Source organism: Talpa europaea (genome assembly GCF_964194135.1).
Source record: "Talpa europaea genome assembly, chromosome: X".
NCBI lineage: Eukaryota > Metazoa > Chordata > Mammalia > Eulipotyphla > Talpidae > Talpa > Talpa europaea.
The window spans coordinates 16,759,347-16,776,304 of record NC_140081.1 but is presented as its reverse complement, the minus strand read 5'-3'; the positions used below and the strand labels follow the sequence as shown (position 1 = coordinate 16,776,304).

General features: G+C 36.1%; 1 protein-coding gene across 1 annotated transcript in view; it reads right to left on the bottom strand.

Moving 5' to 3' along the window:
* Nucleotides 1–16,958, bottom strand: part of IL1RAPL1 (interleukin 1 receptor accessory protein like 1) — a gene marked incomplete at its 5' end in the record, with an annotated part of 983,085 nt that overhangs the window by 471,837 nt on the left and 494,290 nt on the right. The window contains 2 exons of the mRNA XM_084259235.1: nucleotides 4,330–4,483; nucleotides 7,630–7,816. Of these exons, the coding sequence (XP_084115361.1) occupies nucleotides 4,330–4,483; nucleotides 7,630–7,816 (341 nt within the window). The remainder of the gene's footprint in view (nucleotides 1–4,329; nucleotides 4,484–7,629; nucleotides 7,817–16,958) is intronic.

The following is a 16,958-nucleotide window of genomic DNA, read 5'->3' as shown; positions in this document are numbered from 1 at the left end:
GTGGATAAGTAAGATTAATGACAATAATTTCATGAGATAAGAGTAAGAAACAGAAATTTTTGTAATAAGTTACCTGTATTACACACAAAGTGGTATAGAGTTTTGTGACAGTGGTCTAAGATTAGTTAAAAATATGTATTGGAATATACAGGGCAACCACCACTTCTTTTCAAAAAAGTAAAATTATATTAAGACAGGAGACAGAAAATAAAACCATATAAACTTTCAATTAAAATCAAGAAAGGGGAAAAGAAAGAAGAAGTTCAATGAATAGAAAATACTAATAAATGTAGTATATATAAGTAAAATAATTTCTATAATCACTTTAAATGCAAATGCTGTAAATATACTAGATAAAACACAAAAAATACCACAGCGGATAAAAAAATCAAGATCTGATCACTGTTGTCCGTAAGAAACCCATTTCAAATATAAAGAAACAGATAGTTAATGAATAAATGGGTAAGGAATGTTATGCTATGCTAACACTAAGAAAAGAGATCAGGATAAGTTAATTAATTTTAGACAAAGATGATTTTAAAATAGGGAAATTATAATAGATGAAGAGGAACACTACATAATGAAAGAGATCAATTCTTCAAGAATATATAACAACCTTTAACACGTATGTATCTAAAAACAGACCATCAAAACTGTCAGGCTAAACTTACAGAATTCAGAGAGTAAATAGACAAATCCACTACTACAGTTGAATATTCAACACTGTACTATAGTAATTGAAAGATCAAGCAAGCATAAAATCAGTAGGGATATAGTTCACTTGAATGACCCAATCAGTAAGCTTGATTTAATTGACATTTATAGAACATTTCGTCTAACAATGGCAAAATATGCATTCTTCTCCTGTTCTCATGGGATATTCACCAAGAAAGTCACATTCTGGTTCATAAAAAATATTTGAACAAGTTGTAAAAAGCAGAAACTATACAAAGTCTGTGCTCACATGACAATGGGAATAAACTACAAATCAGTAACAGAAAAAAATAACTGGGAAAATCAACAAATATTTAGAAATTAACACATTTCTAAATAACACACAGTTCAAGGAAGATTATGCAAGAGAAATAAAATATTTTGAACTAAATGAAAATATAACTTAAGAAAATTTGTGGCATGTATTAAAAGCAGTGTTCATAATGAATTTACAGAAATAAGTCTATATTAAAAAAAAAAAAGAAAATTCTCAAATGAAAACCTAAACCTCTGCTCTGTGAAAATTGATAGGAAAATCAAGACAAGCTACAGTCTGGGAGAAAACATTCGCAAAACACAAATCTAGTAAAGGACTTGTGTCAAAAATGAAAAAAAGAATTATTAAAATAGCAATAGGAAAGTATCTTAATTAAAACATGGGTAAGATATCTGAACAAACGCTGAGCCCAAATAAAAAAAGATAAATGGCAAACAAGCACATGAAAAGCGTATGTCAAATAAGCATATGTCAAAATCATTGATCATAAGGGATTTGACAATAAAAACAAGGAGATACTACTACAGAGCCATTGGAATTATAAAATTCAAACGACGCAGTTCAGGCTAGTGGGAAGATGCAGAAAAATAGGAATTTGTCATTTGTCTCTGATGGAAATGCAAAATAGTACAGCGACATTGGAAGATGGTTTGTCACCTTCTTACAAAGCTAAACAGAATCTTGCCATACACCCCAGGAATTACATTCTTATGCATTTACTCAAGTGCTTTGAAAACCTATTTGCACAGAAAAACTTGCATAAGAATGTACACAGGAGCTTTATTTATATACTCAAAAAACTGGAAACACAGAGCTGCACCACTCAGTAGATGAATGAAAAAACGAATGTACAGCTATACAGTCCAATATTATTCAGTGACAGAAAGAAATGTCCTATACAGCATGAACTTTGAAGACATTATGCTAAGTGAAATAAGTGGTAAACAAAAGGAAAAATAGTGCATGATTCCATTTATATAGATGAAGTTCCAATAATGGTCAAATTCATAGATACAGAAAATAAAATGGTGTTTGCAGATTTGCCAAGGGTTGGTGGGAAGAAGGATTGTGGCACTATTTTTTGAACTGGAAAGATGAAAAAGTTCTTCTATGGATCGTGGTGATGCTTGCACAACGATGTGGATGTACCTACTGCCATTTAAATATACACCTGAATATAATGAAAATGGTAAATTTCACTACCTATATTTTACCACTATTAAAATAAGAATCTTTGAGCCCAACATCTAGAAATCTTCTAGACAGGCTGCACTCAGAACTCAGACACTGGTCTTATCATCTGCTCCAATCATTGACCTTTGTTTTCCTTGTATTCCCTTAGACACACATCTTAATGAAATATATCAACATGCATATTATTTAGGTCTAACTTTGGGACATCACTTGCAAATTTCCTCCCTCCTCAAATGAGACACAAACCCTCTAAGTGAACTGACCTATTTTCTCTTCACAATAGATGTTTTTAATTGTATTTTTAATTACTTTTTTCTCAATACCTACTCCTCTTGAAAAGATACTTGAGAAAGAATATATTGAGAAAGAAAAAGAAATGACAGCAAATGTCAATGTTTATATTAATGAAAACCCAAGTATAGACAATTACATTTGTCACTGTTCCATTAAATAGATTAAGGAAGTTAAATGATAAGTAGATAATTTTAATTTTCTATACAGAAACCTATTACCACAGAGCAAAACTGAAAATCAAACTTTAAGAGATTATGTATATGCATACCATAGGTGCACAATACCAGACTGGGTGTTTAATCTTCAAGAGCACAGTGTATTTCAAGTGTTTGTTATTTACTGAGTCTGACATTTGTAAAACACATTATCAAACACTACCTTATATACTTAAATAAGTCTTCTTTCAGTCATAATAACTAATATTCACCCAATATATTTAATGAAATCAGACTTAATTTTTAAATAAAACTATATCACAATTTCAAGATTTAAAAGAAAAGATGGTAGCTATCAAGTAACAGTGGCTACCAGAAACATTTTTCATATACAGGAACACTATATTTTAAGTGACTTGATGAACAAATGAAAAAAAAAATCTCTTCAAAGTATTTGATGGTCTTTTTATACCTTTCCATGTATGTTTCATAAATATGATTGCATAAGAAGTCACCAAGAAAAATTGTTCTCATTATACACCATGGAATATTACTAGCATTCAAAAAAGATAAACACATGCAATTTGCAGCAACATGGATGGCGCTGGAAGGGATCACGCTCAGCGAAATAAGCCAGAAAGAAAAAGAAAAATACCGGAGGGTCTCATTCATAGCAGGAATCTAGAAAACTTAAAGAAGGGACCAGGAAAATGAATAACTATAAGAAAGTGAAAATCAAAATCAACAAAAAACTAAGAACCAGAGACACTCTATGGGGGTTGGGGGCAGGGAAGGGAGGGATAGGGGTCAAAATAAGGGGGTTGCAATTGTATGGGGAATATAAAAATAAAATTTATTTTTGAAAAAAAAAAGATGACTATGAAGTGTTTAACTTGTTGACATTCTCTTGTTTTTTATCCCCCTTTATTTTCTTGGAACCACTTTCAGAGAACTACACTATAATGTAAAAATAAAAAAAAAGAGTAAGTACAATAATTTATATTTGGTTATAATTCTGTTTTTTGCAAACTGATTTAATACACATTGCCTTACCTCATATGATTCTTGCAAAAAAACCATGAAATAAACAAGGTAAATATTTTCCAGCCCCACTATATACACGAGGAAAATGATATTCTGAAGGTTGTAGAGTTTCACACAAGGTCATGTAACTAGTATGTTTTAGATTCATGATTATAGACAAGTGTTCTGAACCTTGTTCTCATGCTTTTTTCCTTAGTAACCACATGCAATGACTCCCTTCAATGCAACTCTCATAATTATCCAATGCTTACACATGAAATTATGTTATTTTCAAGATCATATAAATGACTGGAACACAGAGGTAGATTTCATACATTTCAGTTCAACACTCTAGAAAATATTTCCAAAAATGATGCCACTATAAAATATAAGCATAATTTTCTGAAATTGTAAACTCATTATTTCAAGCACTTTCAAAAGCTAACATTTTTATAATTCCTTAAGTATATTTTCTTTAACCTTTCAAATACATTTCAGTGTAAGATGAGTCAAGAGTAAGGAGGAATAAATTTTACCTATAGGAATCCACTGAGCATTTGCTGAAGTACTTATTTCATTGCATACATTTGAGAAAGTCAATATGCATCATGAAAATCTACCTTAAAATGGGAGTTTCATTACTTGCAAATGAAATATTGAAGACTGCCTTACCTGTAACAGTCAATTCTGTAGTTCTTCTTACAACAAAGCCTCCATATTTTAATTCACAGGTATAATTTCCAATGTCATCTTCTCTGACTTCTCTTATAAGTAGGGTATCTCTTTTAAATACAATACTTGGCCTCCATGTTTTTGTCCTACATTCCTACATGAAGAACATAACATTTTTGTATGGCATATAGTAACTGAAAACCAGGAAAAAATATGTAAAACAACCAAACAAAAAGCTTCTAAAGTTATATTTTAAAATGTAAAGAACTTAGACCTAACACTACTGATATCCACGCCTTTTCCACATCTATGGGAAATCAGGTACCTCAAATTAAAATGAATATATTTAGCATGAGTCATGTCATAAACTTTTAAGATAACTGTCTCTAACTCACTGCCTTATTAGACCTAAGAAAAGGAATTTTTGTTTAGATTAGTCTGGTCCTTATTTTGAGAAGCAAATTCTCCATATTTCATGATTATGAACTTAACAATCTTGGTACTATAACATAGGATAAAAATGTGTTACTGCAGTGAAATGTAGAAAAAATAATTCTATGAAGGAAATGATTCTATTTCATCATTTTAAATTTTTAATATTGCATTTAGAAATAATTCAATCTTCCTATCATGTACATCCGATAATTCATGAAAAAAAAACATTTTTATGCAAGGTCTTTGAGTCCCATAAATATCTATTTTCATTGTTGATGGGTCTACCAAATTATGGCCTTTGAATTAAGCTTTGGATTATAATGACATTGGCTCAGGAGATTTCTGTTTTTGCCAAAAAAGAAGTCCATTTCCTTTAGCCAGATTTGAAATCAATGGAATGAGGATAAAATAGCTTTAAACCCTCTGACTCTATTCAGAGGTAATATTATTCCTAAAAACTCTTATTTCCAAATCAAATTTTTAGAGACCATTATTTTGGTTTGTACCTCGGTGCTTTTATATAATTAGAGTACAATTATCCAGCTACTTCAGACCAAAAGATACACTTTACATCTTCATGTTAGTTGCATAAACTGTCATAATTGCATGAACTGTTTACCGAATGTATGGACCATATATTGCCTTGACTATAGAAAAATAATCTGAATTGTTGAAAGATTTTTAAATTCCACATACTACACCTGCTCCTCTCACTCCACTAGTGACAGTTTTTATAGCTCAAGGTCACAACGATTGGGGTGTTGGTGGAAACATGTCTAAAGGACCAATGTGGGGCCACTCATTTAAAAATTGAGTGTGCGTGTGTGTACACATACATGTGTTTGTGCATGCAGAGAAGTTTCAGGAAATTTTGAGATTTATTTGCAAAAGGTGAGAAATGGCACTTAATTCTTAAAACCAACTTACTAGCAAACAAGAAAGAATCTCGTTATCTAGAAGCTGAATGTACACATATAAGTACTAGAAAGATATTTGTTCTTGGGACAAAGAAATATTTGTTCTTGGAGACTTTATGTCAAACTCCCTTAGTAACTCTCCCCTTTGAAGCTATCATCAGGGCTTGCTGAGAATCTGCCAACTGGAAAGCAGGCCAACCACAGAGAATTAGGGTGAGAAACTAGCAAAAAAAAAAAAAAAAAAAAAAAAAGAGGAAAACATCAAATTCATCTGCACAGGCACAGAAGTCAGTGGGATTAATATTTGAGGTCTGTTTAGCATATTTCTATGATAATAGAAATCTAAGAGAAAGTAGAAAAATATTTCAGCAGTTCTCCTGGTGTTTTGAATCCTTCATTGTTTATTACATGGAATAAAAATTAAGTCTTATTCAGAGAGGGTCAGTGGTAATTTTATAGAATCCTTTAAAGACTGTAAAAGATTTGTTTCTTGTTTCTTTTCTAACAAGTCTTAAATTCCTGAGCAGTCATTCATGAGGGCTTACGTTCTGCATGCTGACATTTGTAGATCCAGCAACTAAGAGTCTAGCTTCTTCTATTCCCACCTCCAACAAGATGGACAAAGAGATTTTACACTAGAAATCTTTAAATCATGCATATAAAATACCCCAGATTTTATTGCATTTTCATATTAGGTTCAATAACAACACTTTCTCTGATGGTATAGAAAAGCTAAAGAGAACAAGTAAATCTTGAAATTCAGTGAAAGTCTATGATGAAATGGAAAGGGCAGGAGTTAATATTATTCTCCTTTAAGTTTCTTTTGGTCTTTGAAAAATAAGTTACTTTAATACTATTTGTACAGTGTTATAAATTTTCATCAGATTTCTTAAAATTATGTATGTTTTAGATGAAAAGAATTAGAGTAGGGGAAAAGACACTTCCATTAAACAGAACATTCCAATAAAATTAGGGTACCATTTTATCACAGAAGCAAATGAGTCCTCCACCTTCTTATTGGGGATATTTTATTTATTTAATTTTTAAAAAGATGTATTTATTTATACAAGAACTGGGGTACAGTCAGAGGTGCAGGAGGGTGAGAGGATTCACCCGAGACAGAGCGGGGAGCAGAACAGGCAGATGGACAGAAGACACTGCTGAGGGGAGCAGCGGGCAATGTAGGCGAGGTCTGCTGCGCCATGTGGGTAACTCCCTGGCCGGCTGGGAATCAAACCCGCACTGCAGAGGCTGCAGACAGCTTCACAGCGTGGCACTCAACCTGCTGCGCCACCAGGGAGGCCCTGGGGATATTTTATTTTATTTTTTAAAGATTTATTTATTTATTTATTTATTTAAACAAGCTCTGGGTACAGTCAGAAGCACGGGAGGGTGAGAGAATTCACCAGAGCCAGAGAGGAGAGCAGAACAGGCAGAGTGACAAAGTACACTGCTGAGGGGAGCAGCAGGCGGCAGGAGAGGTCTGCGTGCCATGTGGGACCCTCACCCAGGGGCCGGGGATCAAATTGGCGCTGCAGAGGCTGTGGGCAGCTTTGCAGCCCAGCACTCAACCACTGCGCCACCAGGGGAGGCCCCCTGGAGATATTTTATACAGCTAACATGAAGAGCTTTGAAATGAATACTTAACATATTTTACTTTCTGAAATTACCATTACAGATTACCAAAGACTTTTAAGAATTGTCATAATCTAGGTATAAAGATATACACAGCAGCTTATTATAATGGACTACTAAGTCATATATTCACTGGCATTTACCAAAACCACTGGTTTGAAACCTTTTAAGGGACAGCACAACTTGCTGTATTATGTCAGGAAGATGGAGCTGAACTATATCACTCTTATTTAATTTTTTTTTATCTAACTTGTCCAAGAACATGGTACATACTAATATATTCATAAGCAATAAAATCAACCACAGTCCATACCTTATACCAAAGGATTTCAGGTTCTCTGGTTGGCAGTAAAAAATCTTCTATGTCACGGCATGAAATTTCTTTGCTTTTGCTAAGTTCAGCTTTATCAAAGTACTTCATCTTGGAATTGTAGCACAGCCCAGTGTCATTTTCACCCACTGTCAGTGAGATGGATACTTTCATACAGTAGGTGGAGTTTCTGTAAGAAAGCAGAATAAATATGGCAAACTGATGTGAATAAAAAGCAAGTGTTGCAAAGGTAGTGCATTTAATTCATTTAGGTATGAGGAAGAGAGAGAGAGAGAGATAGATAGAGAGAGAGAGAGAGAGAGAGAGAGAGAGAGAGAGAGAGAATGCAACATAGATTAATCATAGATTAAGTAACATTAAAGTATCGGGGCTAATTCCACGTTTCTCCCTTGTCACTTAACTAAATAGTGCTTGTTTCTGTGAAACCATCTGCTTATCTTTTGTTTCCCAGGGGAAACAAGTTTTGCATTATAGACAGGTTTGGTTCAAAAATATGTTCAATGGAGATTTTGGTATCCAGAGAAATAAAAGGAGTAAAGAAAGATTTAGGCCAGAAAACAGTCAAGTGTGGGTTTATGCAAAAATTGGCAAACTCGAGGAATAAGTAGAAAAATGTAACTGACTTGTTAAGTGTAATGGAAGGACAGGAATGAGGTTGCTCATTGCCTGTGGTACTGGGTATCTTGATAGTAGAGGAGATTCTCAATGAGCCTGGGTGGAAAGCAGTCTTGAATAAAAGTATGGCAAAATCATTATCTTTAGTGACCTAGATCCATTTGTGTTTGGCCAATGAGTTCAGATTGTCAGACAAGGGGAAACTGTAACTCATTATTTAAGAACAAACCCTTCTTGATAGATAATTCTACAGAATCAGCTCATTAAATCAGCATATCATTTTACTCCTTGCTGGTTCCTTGAAATCAGGTTTATAACTTCGAATGCATGAGAATAAAAATCATGTTCAGAGTTCTCCATGAAGGATTTAGGACCAAAGGAAGTATTAATGTAAATTATACTATCTTGCAATTTAAGTCTTTGAACAGTCAATGAACAATGATAATGTGTCAGGTATGGTGGAGGCAATGGGAATAAAGAGGAATAAAACATCTGACAATTAAGCAGCTCCTTGTTTCAGGTTCTCACCTTTTTTTTAAATTTTTATTTATTTATTTAAAAAGATTTATTTATTCATGCATACAAGAACCGGGTTACAGGCCAGATGGGCGGGAAGGTGAGAGGATTCACCAGAGACAGAGTGGGGAGCAGAACAGGCAGACTGACTGAAATATACTGCTGAGGGGAGCAGCGGGGGTGACAGGAGAGGTCTGCTGCACCATGTGGGTATCTCCCCAGCTGGCCAGTTATCGAACCCCTGCTGCAGAGGCCGCAGACAGCTTCACAGCACTGTGCTCAACTGCCTGCACCGCCAGGGAGGCCGTGTTCTCACTTTTTAAAAATGCTAATATGACATGATGAGAATGGCCAGAAAATATCTAGGTTAATTGTAATACTAAAAATATATATACATTTGGTGTTGTCTGAAACTCTTGGGATATCCTGAATGATAGGCATGTGTTAGTTATTCAAGTAGAGCCCCTCAGATCATACCTGACCTTATGAGTTGATTGAGGGTGGCATCCCTAGGGAGCCCCAAGATGGGATTGGTCTCCAGAAAGACCCGATTGATCAGAAGGTTTGAACTTTCAACCACCCCAAAGAACTTCAGGAAGTGGGCAGATACTGGAGATAAAGCTGTAGGAACAAAAGACTAAGAACCTGTACAAAAAAGATTTGATGGGCTTCTGGGTTGGTGAACACCTGGAGGTGATGGTTGGGTGGCAAACCCACCTGGGAAGAGCTGGAAGCTCTTTGCCTCTTTCCCTATACCTTGCACTAAATGCCTCTTCCTTCTGGTTGTTCACCTATCCTTTGTAACATCTTTTGTGATAAGTTAGCAATACTAAGTACACTATTTCCTGAGTTTTGTGAGCCAATCCTGAAAATGACTGAGTCCAAGGAGGAGGATGTGTAGCAAGTCTATCTATAGCAAGTCTATCAGAAGCACAGGTGACAACCTGAAACTGCAACTGGTCTCTGAATTATAGTGAAAGCAGCAAACTTGTGGGACTGAGGCTTTCACCCTTGGGATCTTTTGGAAACTCCAGGTGGATAGTGTCAAAACTGAATTAAATTATAATACAATCCACCCCATTGTTGCAGAGTTGCTGGATGTAGGAAAAAATCCTATATATCTGGTATTGGAAGTGTTGTGATTAGAGGCAGTAAAAATTTTTTATTTTTTAAAAAAGATTTATTTATTTATTTATACAAGCATTGGGTACAGTCAGAAGCGCAGGAGGGTAAGAGAATTCACCAGAGCCAGAGCCAGGAGCAGAACAGGCAGACAGACATAGGACACTGCTGAGGGGAGTAGCGGGAGCGGCAGGAGAGGTCTGCGCGCCATGTGGGACCCTCACTGGTGGCCAGGGATCGAACTGGTGCTGCAGAGGCTGCGGGTAGCTTTGCAGCCCAGCGCTCAAACTGCTGCACCACCAGGGAGGCCCAACAGTTTTTTTTTTTTTTTTAGTTATTCAGTTTATATTGAGTAGCAAAGATAATTTCTACAAATTAGAATGAAGAGTTATTGACTGTACATATTTATAGTTTCAAATATTATGGAGTCCCCAATGCTACTTCATAGGTTCAAGACCATTAACCATTAAACAAAGTGATTCAGTAGCCTGAAAAAATCCTGAAAAATTTGTGTTCAGCAATTTCACTAGAATGATGATACATATTCCTTGTCCTCATCTCACCACAATCCAGTAGAAGTTTCACATACAAGAACCAATAGTTGAAATTCAATGTGATAAGTACCACAGAGTTTATGTACTACCACAGTAGTGTCAAAGAAAGAAACAACAAGATGTCACAAATGGTGATACTTGGTGGTCGTAAAGAGTAAGAACTTGGCAATTTTAAGAGAGACTTTCAGTGAACAAGTATGCACAAAGGGTTGAAGGCATGAAATAACTTGTCATGTTTGAGGAATTGCAAATAAATTGGTATGGCTGGATTATAAAGTAGTTAAGACGGAATAGCAGGGACTGACTGTTGCACAGGGTCCAGACTGAAAGTTATGTTAACCCCTGGAAGAGTGTTTTTTTAAGATTTATTTATTCATTTATACAAGAATCGGGGTACAGGCCCGATGCGTGGGAGGGTGAGAGGATTCACTAGAGACAGAGCGGGGAACAGAACAGGCAGACTTATGAAATACACTGCTGAGGGGAGCAGCAGGTGAGACAGGAGAGGTCTGATGGGCCATGTGGGACCCCCGCCAGCCAGCCAGGATCGAACCAGCGCAGCAGAGGCTCCGGACAACTTCACAGCGTGGCACTCAACCACCTGCGCCACCAGGGGAGACCCTGAAAGAGTTTTTACTTTATGTTGGGAAATTATGAAATTTGAATCTGGGGAAAAATTTTCTGATTGCAGTGATTAAAATTGAATTGGTTTGCCCAAGGACTTTGTGCAGTGAGATGAATTAGAAAGCAACTGCATTCATTCATTCAGGAAAAAAATGGCAGTTCCAACAAAGACGATGCCCACTGGGATACAAAGGAGGGATCATGTTAAAAATATATGTATGGCATAGAATCAACATGGCTGTGAAGGAGCAAAGGGAGGAGAGAGTCATTCAAAATGATGAAGAAATTTTTCAGATGAAAATGAGAAAAGGTAGAGCATGAAAAATGCTGAAAATGAAACAGCTTTGAGAGAAAGGAAAGTGTGTTAAATTTAAGCTTGAGTTTTACAGCCAAATGGAAAAACAATCCTTTCTGGCTTTGCCAGCAATATAGCTCATGCATTATTTATTAATTTTACTCCTGTACAGATGAGAGCATACTTTTCTAGGCTCAATTGAAGATAATTTTTTTTTTCAGAAAAAAAAATAATTATCCAAGTGGAGCTATTAACTACCTTAGGACACACTCAAATGTGTCTTGAGAAAATATACATGTTTCAGAATAGGACTGCTATTTGTACATGTTAGAATTCTTTAAGAATAGACTTTTCTAAGAAGTAGATCAGTGAATTCTAATATTGAACCTTTACATTAATATTTTAACTTCATGAATATTAGGTTTTCTTTCTCCTTAAAACTGATTACTTTTTTTGTTGTTGGTTTTATCAAACCTCCTGGTATCTAACATCAGACACACACACACACACACACAGTCAAGTGAAGAGCAAGATTTCACCCATTAGTTTTGAAAAGTAGGGAAAGTTTCTTGACTCCTTAGACTTACATTTCCTCACACATATAAAGAAGAAAATGATACCAAAGAACCCAGACACCCAAAGATTGTTGCGGGAATCAAACATGTTAAAACACCTAAAGAACTTAGAACAGTGCCGTCTGACACTCAGCAAGTGTTACACTTTATTATCAGTACTGCATCCCTTCTCCTGACTTCCTTCATATTTCCATTTCGCAGTTTGCCTACACAGTGTTTGATTAGAGGGTAGATAAGACAGTATCACCACAATGATATCTTCACTCACTTGGTGTTTAATTAGTGTGAAGCACGGAAACTCTGATAAATCTTTCATTTTTTTTCTCTGGCATATTCGAGTGGGTTGGACAAGAATGAATTAAGTTGATGACAAATATGGACTCCTCACTGCATACGCTCCCTTGGTCTCTTCTATAAATGCAATTGACCCTTAATTTTCAGGAAGTGGCTCCAGAGGAGCACACTTAGGCATTCTTATTGTCCTGACTTCCTGTGAGGTGACCGCTGACTTACAACTGTCTGATAATGTCTGGAATTCCAGACTCCCCGGGATAGCACTATTTTCAAATTACTTTCAATGTTTTAATACTTGTTTACTGTTTCTGTTCATCAGGAGGTGATTTAAAAAGCTAAAAATAAAGCAACATCCAATGAACACTATAGTCCTATTTACTGAGAAAAGCTAAGAGGAAGCAAGCAACTTGTGACACTTCTGATCCCCCTGAGAGGAATTACACACTCTCGAGGCAAAGAATTCCATCCACCATCATCAAATTTGCAGCATGACTACTACAGCCTGTGGCTCTCTCCCATAAGGGAAATAATGTGGAATGGGGTGAGTGTGGTAAGGAGACTGCTCCTACAGGATTTAGGGTAAAAAGCATCAGGACAGGGCCTCCCCTGGTGGAGCAACAGTTGAGCGCTGGGCTGCGAAGCTGCCTGCAGCCTCTGCAGTGCCAGTTCGATCCCAGCCCCTGGCTAGGGTCCCACATGGTGCGACAGACCTCTCCTGCTGCCCGCTGCTCCCCTCAGAAGTGTATTTCGTCAGTCTGCCTGTTTTGTTCCCCACTCTGGCTCTGGTGAATTCTCTCACCTTCCCATGCTTCTGACTGTACCCAGTGCTTGTATAAATAAATAAATAAATAAACAAACAAACAAACAAACAAATAAATAAATAAATAAATAAATAAAATCTTTTAAAAAAATCATCAGGACATATTTACTTGGCTGTTATTGTTTATAAGAGATGGCTGCAACCTAGGTACAAGTTAATCCATGACTGCGTGTTTCAATGTTTCTAGAATGACTAGAGGAATGACATACATGTAAGAGGATGAAATAGTTGTCCATAACTGAAGGGCAATGCTCAATTATTTTTGTGCTGAAGATTTATTAATGTGGATAAAAAGACCTAGTTTCTTTGACAAGGGTGACTCAGAAGTACATATGTTCTACACACAATAGACCATATAAACAATTCAGTTATTTCTATCAGCCTCCTGAGGTTATGGCAAAGGTACACGATGCCTAAAGAAGTCAATGACTTATCAAAGTTCTACATTTATTGGTGGTAGAGATGGGATGAAAATTCACATCTCCTAAGTTTTAAGTCATTGTTCTTTTCTATATGCCACTAGAGGTAATTAGTGCTGGGTTACACACATAAACTACCTACCTACACACACAGCTGCATACATACAAATACATAGCATTGTTTTAACCCTGGTTTTATATTATTTTACATTCTAAAAGATGTTTTCTGGAAAAAGGCAGAATGTGATCTAGCTTGAATTTTTAATTTCTTTAAAAATTTAAGTCCTTAAACTCCCCCTAATCTAATAAGAACAGAAAAGGGGAACAAAACAACAGGTCTTCAATAAATATCATGGTTTCTTTGGGTCTTCCTAGTACATGCTGTGTATATATGTATATATACATACAGCAACTATTAAGAACTCACAAATATTTTCAACATAATCATGAAGGAAATATATAACAAAAATAAAATTGAAATACTTTCTTTTAAGTACAGATTCTGGAAGTCAGTAGAGTACACTGAGGGTCTCTATAAATTTCTTAGGTAGCATGCTACTTTGAAATGGAGAAAGATTCTGAGTTGGCATATACAGGCACTATTGGGGAGTCTAAGTTTATCTTTTAAAGGATGACAACATTGCATAACTACAAATCGAGGTGTGGAAATTTTGGTAAAGAGATAAGAAAGATATGTGTGGGAAGGAAAATTTTGCATATTATCTGATTAGCTGATAAAGTATAATAAAAACCAAGTCATGTCACACCGAAATGTAGCACAGTTTCAATGATTCTGTAATCGTATCTCCCATGCATGATAACACATTTGTGTTCAGTCTCTCTCTCTGACTCTAAAAGAATTACCAGTAACAGGATTACTAAATATATCCCCTATACCTAAACACTCCACCTGTATATTATGTAAATTCTCAGGTACCTAGGGCAAATAACCTTTTCATAATGTTTGGAATTCGTTTCCCGCCTTCTGAAGTCGGGAGTTTGAGCAATACTTTTAAAGGCTTACATTGATTTCTGCTTCTATGTTTTACATGGTCTACTCTAATATTCACTGGTCATTTTTCAAGTTATAATCTTTTGTACATAAGTGGTTTTTTGGTAAAAAATAACAACACAGATTATTTTTGGTGTCCCGAATATCTGGGAACTGAAAAGCAGCACAGAGGAATGATCTGGAAACTGTAGTTACTACAGAGCTGAGAAGAGCTGAGGCCCCTGAAAGGTGGTTCCTTCACTGTAAATTTGACCCCAGAGAACACAACTTTACAATTTGTTTGTTAAGCCTGCAATATACTTTGACAGTTTATTTCTACTCTGGAAAGCCATCTCATTTGCCCACATATTTAAATATTTTTCTATCTTTATGGTGATACCTGAAAGCAGACATGTGACCCACTGTAGTATCTTAGCTTTCTTACACACACTGTGCTTTTAGCTACTCACACTAAATGTGACTTTTGTTTGGATTACGTTTCCTTTTCAGAGGATCTCTGGAGGACCTATTGATTTAATTGTGGTTGAAATAAGTCCTTGTGAAAAGATTGGAATGAGAATATTGAACAAATACTAAGACCTAAAAAATGTGAATTTTGTGCTTTCTCATTTGAAATCCCTTCTTTTAAAATTTATCTGAGCTTTAGCTATAGTCTTCTGTTAACTGTATACTCAAAATGATTGTCTACCTTTTTTCTCCCCTAATATTCCTGGAATATTAGCATTGAAGAGGCTTCAGAATGTGTAATCTAGTTCCGTGTTTCTTTGCCTGATTTATTCTTGGGCAAGAGCACATGCAAACTTCACCACTGTAAACCGTGAGGTCTCCTTCCAGGCTGTACTGGGAAACAAGTTAACATAGGGCACAGCTAATCACACCCCACCTCTCATGCTACTGGGTACATAAAATGAACTCAGAGTTGTGATGGGAGAAGTTCTCACAGACTATAATCTTTGGACTGTTTCCCAGGGTCAAACCCTCACTTTGATAACTTAATAAATTCCTTGTCAAGCTACCATACAAGGCTTTTATTTTAGTTATACCGAGCCTTTTCCTTTAGTTTTAGCAAGGCCTTTATTTTAGTTAACACTGTGGTGAAGATTTTAAATTACTTTAACTATGTAGGACATTTATGTCATAGCCCTAATTACACTTATACAATAAAAACTGAATCTATTCCGTAAAGTTGACAGAGATGCATGTTTGCAGACTCTTGAGATTCAAATGGTTTTAAAGATACACTATTTGTTAAAATTCATGACCAGAGTTTCATGTAAAGAGTGGATTCTTTGTGCTCACTATTCTTAGAAAGTGGTCTACTTTTCGCGTACACAAATAGGTGCAGAAAAGCAAGTCTGTATGCAGGAAAACTATTCCTCACCTAAGAAAGGTTGGGGGGGGGGGAAATGGAAGTCATAAATGCTCCTGAAGAAAAGATGGTCCCCACCTCACTCGACTTACATATTCACAGCACCAGCTTAGTGCTTTAATTTGATGGTAACATGTGTGATTCTGCTTGCTTTTTGCATAACTTTCTAATTTTATATATTTTCAACTCTTTTACCTCCTTTTCTCCTGTTATGGTTTGAGATAGTTTCATTCTATATAAATTCAGCATACTGCTTCTTAAACTTCACATGGCATTACATAAAATCAAAACACAACCATTAAAACCAGCAAGAGACAACCCACATAATATAGGAAATGAACATATAACTATGATTTATTAAAGGAGTGAATTAACAATCACTTATTGAGCATTTAAAATCCATCTATTCTGGGGCCTCCCTGGTGGCGCAGTGGGTTGAGCACAGCGCTGTGAAGCTGTCTGCAGCCTCTGCAGTGCGGGTTCGATTCCTGGCCAGCCAGGGAGATTCCCACATGGCATGGCAGACCTCTCCTGTCTCACCCACTGCTCCCCTCAGCAGTGCTTTCAGTCTGTCTGCCTGTTCTTGCTCCCCACTCTGCCTCTGGTGAATCCTCTCACACTCCCATGCCTCTGGCCTATATCCCAGCGATTATGTAAATAAAAATTAAATTAAATTAAATTCATCCATTCAGTCACTACATGTTTATTGAGCAAAGACTATGTGCCTGGCCCAGCTGGGGAGAAAGGGGTGAGTAAGCAAGGACTTGCTTTATGAAGCTTATGTTCTGCTCTGAGGAAATGGTTTGGAGAGGATCACTGTGCCAATAGCTTTACGTTCAATCCCCTCACATCCATTAGGATGTAAACTATTTAAAAAAGGAAAGCAAGTGAAGTGTTGGTCAGAATGTGGAGAAACAGAAGCCATACACATTGCTGGCAAAAATGTAAAAATGGTGCAGCCATTGTGAAAAAACATTTTAGCGGTTCCTCAAAAAGTTAAACATAAATCATTCAGCAATTCCACTCCTAGATGTATATTTAAAAGAACTGTATGCAGAAACTGAAACAGATACTTGTACACCAACGTTCACAGCAG